Source organism: Echinops telfairi, unplaced genomic scaffold (assembly GCF_000313985.2).
Source record: "Echinops telfairi isolate 266 unplaced genomic scaffold, ASM31398v2 ScPeMD7_31;HRSCAF=116, whole genome shotgun sequence".
NCBI classification, from domain to species: domain Eukaryota; kingdom Metazoa; phylum Chordata; class Mammalia; order Afrosoricida; family Tenrecidae; genus Echinops; species Echinops telfairi.
In genome coordinates, this window is record NW_022103928.1 from 46,141,902 (window position 1) to 46,147,751 (window position 5,850).

General features: G+C 46.6%; 1 protein-coding gene across 1 annotated transcript in view; it reads left to right on the plus strand.

Annotated features, from left to right (window-relative positions):
* Nucleotides 1–380: 380 nt before the first annotated feature.
* Nucleotides 381–5,850, plus strand: part of CHCHD6 (coiled-coil-helix-coiled-coil-helix domain containing 6) — a gene marked incomplete at its 3' end in the record, with an annotated part of 379,195 nt that continues 373,725 nt past the window's right edge. The window contains exon 1 of the mRNA XM_004702467.2: nt 381–547. Coding sequence (XP_004702524.2) covers nt 461–547 — 87 coding nt within the window. The remainder of the gene's footprint in view (nt 548–5,850) is intronic.

Genomic DNA, 5,850 nt, shown 5'->3' on the forward strand with positions numbered 1-5,850 from the left:
CCTAACAATAGAATGATGCTTGCTTCCCGTTTAGTGAGTGCGCCTGTTTGCTGAAATGAAGATGAAATGGGACGTCTTCCCGATCTCACAACATCACCCTTGGTTCTGCTTCAACAGTGGGCTTTCCAGAGAGTACACCGGCCCTTCACTACCTGCTCCTAAGACAGGCTCTTGGCGCAGCCAATTCAACCAGTTTCAGGATCCGCAGGAGGCGCCCCGCGCGCCCCGCGCCACCTCCCTGGTTACCAAGTGCAGCCGGGCCCGAGACTACAGGTCCCACAAAGCCCTGCGGCTGCGCGGTCGCGATTGGCTGAGCTTCCCGCTGTAGCCAATAGGACGTCGCTTTGTTGCTGTGTGCCGGTCACCAGGAAGCGCAGAAACGTGTGGGGCGCGGGAGCCAGGTGCTGCTGCTTTAGCGCCGGATCCTGAGACAGATCGCCGCCGCCGCCCGCCTCCCGCCATGGGGAACGCCGAGAGCACCGAGGGCCGCAGGGTGTCCTTCGGAATGGACGAGGAGGAACGGGTCCGGGTGCTGCAGGGCATCCGGGTGAGCGGTGCTGCTGGCGGGGCGTGGGAGGCGACTGGGGGCGGTGTCTGAGGGAGGGCGACTGGGCTTGGCCCAGAGTCAGAACTGAACTGACGTCGCTGGGTGAATTCCTAACATTGGCTCCAGGGCACGAGTGGAGACGAAGGCCACTACTATGCCAGGGAACCCGGGGTCACACATGCCAGTTCTGACGGCTCAGTGTTTCTATGTCCTGAGATTGCCATTTATCCACCCCCTCGCCCCTGCGCTCCTGTGTAACTCCGCTGTGTGCCCCCAATCTTCAATAAGTGCAAGACTGCGCTGCCACGCTTGCCCTCGGCAGCGCGTTTTCCACACCGCCGTCAGAAGGGTACTGTAAAATGTGTTAAGCAGATCATATACTCGGATCCCCTTCCAACTCGCCCATTTCTAACCCTGTACGACGGAGAGGAAACGCCCCTCTTTACCTTGCTTTAAGAAGTTGTGGTCCCTGTTCATCTCTTTGGCCACGTGCCATGCCAGTTACCCTGCCTTCCACTCCACAGTTCACCAACCTCACAGACCTTGTTTTGCCTTGAAGACGGCCTCTTGCTTCAAGCACAGTTCTCCAGCATGTCTTCTTTTTTTTCACGGACTCACATTTTAGCCTTAGCACACCAGTCTTGGAACTGCCTTCTTCTAAGCCCACCGGGAGACAGTGCTGATTGAGAAGCTGCCGCCTGCATCCTCACGAAATAGCAGCCTGGGAAGAGCACATGCCTCAGGCAACCGGGGTCCAGCATTTCGTAAACATGGCTCTGCCCCTGTCATTGGAGTGATAGCTCAAACATCATCTCAGAATCTCTCCCTGACAACTTAATCTAGTTTCCCACCCCCATGATCACGTGTGTATTTTAATAGGGAGCATCACAATTTGAAATCGCTGTTATTATTTTATTTTTAAACTACTTTATTAGTTTAAACTCCGCAAGGCCAAGGCTCTTGTGGTTCCCTACTTTTGTCCTCAAAAGCTAGAATAATAAAAGCAGCTCACATCCCAGTACATAGTGGGAACCATGTATTGTGTTCTATATCCTTCACCGGTATCATTTAATTTTCAGGAGTCTGATGAGATCGGTAGCATCTGATGGATTAAGGAAAGCTGAGGCACTGGTAGGTTAGTTTATCCAGGTCAGTTAGATAATGAGCCAGATTGCTGGGGTTAAAGCAAGCCAACTCCAAGACCTGTTCCTAGAATTACCATGGTGTACTTGGAGCTGTACATGGCACATGGTGGGGCTTGTAGAAATCACTGCTAAGTGAGTACATGAATTAACCTTAAGTGAGACGGACCAAGTTTAAGTGGAATGCACAGAGCTGGGTGTAGATGAATTAATTAGGGTGGTGTCTCAGCATAAAGACGTCAGGAGGTGACATCTAGGCAGGAGGCAACATCTAGGCCCAGATGATAACTAGCCGTGTGGTCTTGTGTGACCACTTGGGGCAGGCATCCTCAAACTACGGCCCGAAGGCCACATGCGGCCCTCCGAGGACATTTATCGGGCCCGCCAGGTGTTTTTGTCCGTTTGTTTTTTTACTTCAAAATAAGATGTGCAGTGTGCATAGGAATTTGTTCATAGTTTTTTTTTAAACCATAGTCTGGCCCTCCAACTGGTCTGAGGGACAGTGAACTGGCCCCCTGTTTAAAAAGTTTGAGGACCCCTGATTGGGGTTTAAACCTCATTCACCTCATGAAAAAAACAAGATTGGTGGTGGCAGCGGTGATAACCATTTTGCTGCCTAGGATAAGATGAAGATATGTGGGAAAGTGTTTAGAAAAAGCAGAGTGCTTTGTATGATTTTCTATGAGCCCATCGTATTTGGGGCTTGATAGGTGTTGTTTGGCCTTGTTTAACGTGGCTTGTCAAATGAAAGATTGAGAGGCTGGAACCTGAATTGTCATTTAGAAACCTCAAGGATCCATGTAGTTGCTCACCCACGTTAGTCACTGGGTCTCCTGCCTTTAGGAATGTTGACAGTTGGGTCAGTTCAAGTTTCGTAAGGTTCAGTGGCGCCCCCTTAGGAGGTTGCTCCATCTATGTTTACACAGGACTATCATTTTTAGTATTATATCAGACATGCGTGTATGTATTATTTTTAGTTCACTAGATTCTGCAAATTATACATTCTCTTTAAAAGATGACGGACCAGGCTTAAATATGGAGCCTGGTAAAGAGCCTTGGTGGCGTAGTGTTTACACATTGGTTGCTAACTGCAAGATCAGCAGTTTGAAACCAGCCTATTCTGCAGGAGAAAAAGGAGGCTTTCTATTCTCACAAAGACTTGCAGTCTTGGAAACCCACAGGGGCACTTTTACTCTACTATTGGGTGGTTATGAGTCAGAATCTACTCAGTGGCAGTGTGTGTGTGTGTGTGTGTGTGTGTGTGTGTGTTTTATTTGAGTTTTGGTCAAGGTATCACTTGAGTAACTTCTGGAATCTTAATCCAGATCTTTCAGCTGCAAAAAATAACCTTTTCTCTCTGCTTCCTGCTGTGCTGTACAAGAGAAGAGGAAAGCTGGTGACAGCGCCACCCCTTGCCTTGACAGGGAGACTGGTCCTCCACACAGTTGTAGCCAAGCCTGTTAAATTAGAAGGAAATCTAACTCTGATATCTGTTTGATCACAGCCTTTTCCAGGTGAGAAAACAATCAGCGAATAACTGACCTATCAAGAAGTAAGGCCCATGGCCCTGTGTTAGTAGAGCCGCCCCCTTTCCCCCACCTCTTTGGCTATGTGTCATATTTGGCAGCAGGGCAACAGGAGATAGGAGGGTAATGATATTGAGGCATTTTGATATAAGAGCTTTTTCTGTTAGCGAAGTTAATTGACAAGCCCATAACTTGGTTGGACAGTAAAAATCAGTAGAAACGATCATCAGATTAACTGAGGTGTTACTAAAGTGAACAAAAAAGCCCCAAATCCATGGCTGTGAAGTTGATTCCGACTCCTCGTGACCTTGTGTAGTGTCTCCTATGCTGTAACTCTTCATGGGAGCAGGTAATCCCATGCATTTCTGGTGCAGCAGCTGGGAGGTTTGGACCGCCATCCTTGCAGTTAGTCCAGTGCTTACCTAACAGCGCCACCAGGGCTCCTAAAGGGAGCAGATGAGAAACTGGTTTAATAGAAGGTTCACAGCAAATACGACTGTTCGCCTTCACTGTGAGTCAGCATCGACTTGATGACAGTTTTGTTTTTTTTTAATAATAGAAAAATAAAAATATAATGACTTCAAGAACATCATATAACCCTTCAAACTAAGGGTTAGGGCCTTGCTTATCTACATAGTGATTTGCATGAAATTATACAGGGAGGTTAAACCCTAACTCCTTGGAAGGTAAAATAAATTTGATAGATGCAAAACACTACAATTATATTCAGCTCCTGTTTTCAGAGCAAGCTTGTGTGAGGTACTAGTCAGTTTGACTTCTTCCTCTGTTAAGAGAAGGCACACAGCACTATGTATATGTCCACTTCCCATCTTCAACCCATGTAAGCAGCTATCTTTGAGAATTCATCTGAAGTTTGTTGCTTCTCAGGATTTAGACTTTACCTTCCTCCCCCGTCTACCTGCTGGGCTTTCTTCTGCTCCTGCTGTTCTTCAGCTTTGCCCTCATGCTCCTTACATCCCTCGAATCGAGATCAAATTTGCCATCATCCATTCTCCACCGGAACGTGATTCTGTACCACTGCTTAGGGAGAAGATACGGAAGTCCCCAGTCCTACGTACAAGGGGCAGTCCCAGGACTGCCAGTGCCAGGGAGGCTGCGTGCTGGAAGATCACACTGGTAGCTGCCATGCAGTCATCACTTGAGCAAATATTTATTGAGAACGTGTTCTTGACAGGCACAGGACCTTGCCTTACAGAGACCGTAAGGAACCAACCACAGGATCTCTGCCTCCTGGAGATCTCACCCTAGATGGGAGTGTGGAGGTGGGGAGAGTCTCAATCAAGTAAAACAATGCAAGGAAAGAATTGCTAGGAAGATCAGAAAATGGGGTGCAAAGAGAATAAAGGGGGTTATTCATCTGAAGAAGGGTAAGGACTGGATCTCTGAGGAGCTAACATGTAAGATTGGGCTTAAGCCAGTCATGTGGTGAGTGTGTTTACATGTTTATGCCAAGCACTGTGATGGGAGCCCTGGTGCCACTGCGGGGTAAGTATTGGACTCCTACCAGCAAGGCGAGCAGTTCAAGTCCATCCACTGCTCATGGAAGAACTGTGAGGGTGTCTGCCCCCATCCACATCTGCAGGCTCGGAAACCCTTGACAGGGTTGCTGTGACTCCAAATGGACTCGATGGCAGTGGGCTGCTGGCTTAAGCATGATGCTGAGTGTTGTAAGAGCATCCTGCTTAAGCCCTCAGCTGGCTAATGAGTGGATTGCGATCTCCGAGTCAGTGGGAATAGGTTTGGTGAGGTGAAGTACTATCACTTAGCCAAGGTCTGGAGCAAGTTAGTTGTTGGAGCTGGAAACTCACGCTTTTTCCATGTGCTGCGGTTCTGCCGCGGTGAGGAGGTTAGAGGAGGCTGGTCAGTGGTTGAGGCCAGATTGTGGGCCCTTAATGCAAGGCAAGCCGTTCTCTCATCAGGAGCGGAACTTTGGAAAGAGTTTTTCTAGTAGCGCTGACTTCCTTAAATTATTTTTTTACTGAGTTATAGTTTATATATAGTCATAAAATTCATTCATTTCAGTGATTTTTTTTTTTTTAGTAAATTTACAGAATTGGACCACAATCTAATTTTAGACATGTATGTGATTCCCACAAGAGATTTTGTGGCTCATTGTCACTCTCCAGGTATGCTTTTTTAAATTCCCCTTTTCTGGCCATTTCATGTAGATGTACATATAATATGTAATGTATAATATTACACATGATATATAATATTTGATGTCTGGCTTCTTTCATTAGGGTAGCGATTTTGAGATTCATCTATGTTGTAGCATATACCCATACTTTATTCCTTTTAATTGTGTATCCAGTCATTTGTTTGGACAGTTGACTGTTCCCACTTTGGGCTACTATGAATAGTGCTGCTATGAACACTTACCGGTATGTGCAAGGTTGTTGTTTTTTTTTTGGTGGACCTATATTTTCACCTCACTGAGGAATGGGATTACAGTTTATGAGATTATTAGGAAAAGTTAACTCTTAATTGTGAAGCGATCTATTTTGTTATATCGAAACGATGTTTTGTTACATGTGCCATCTCAAAAATTGTCTCCATATATAATTCAGTGAAATGGATTCTATTCTTAAAGGTGTGCACAATTCTCCCCTTCCTT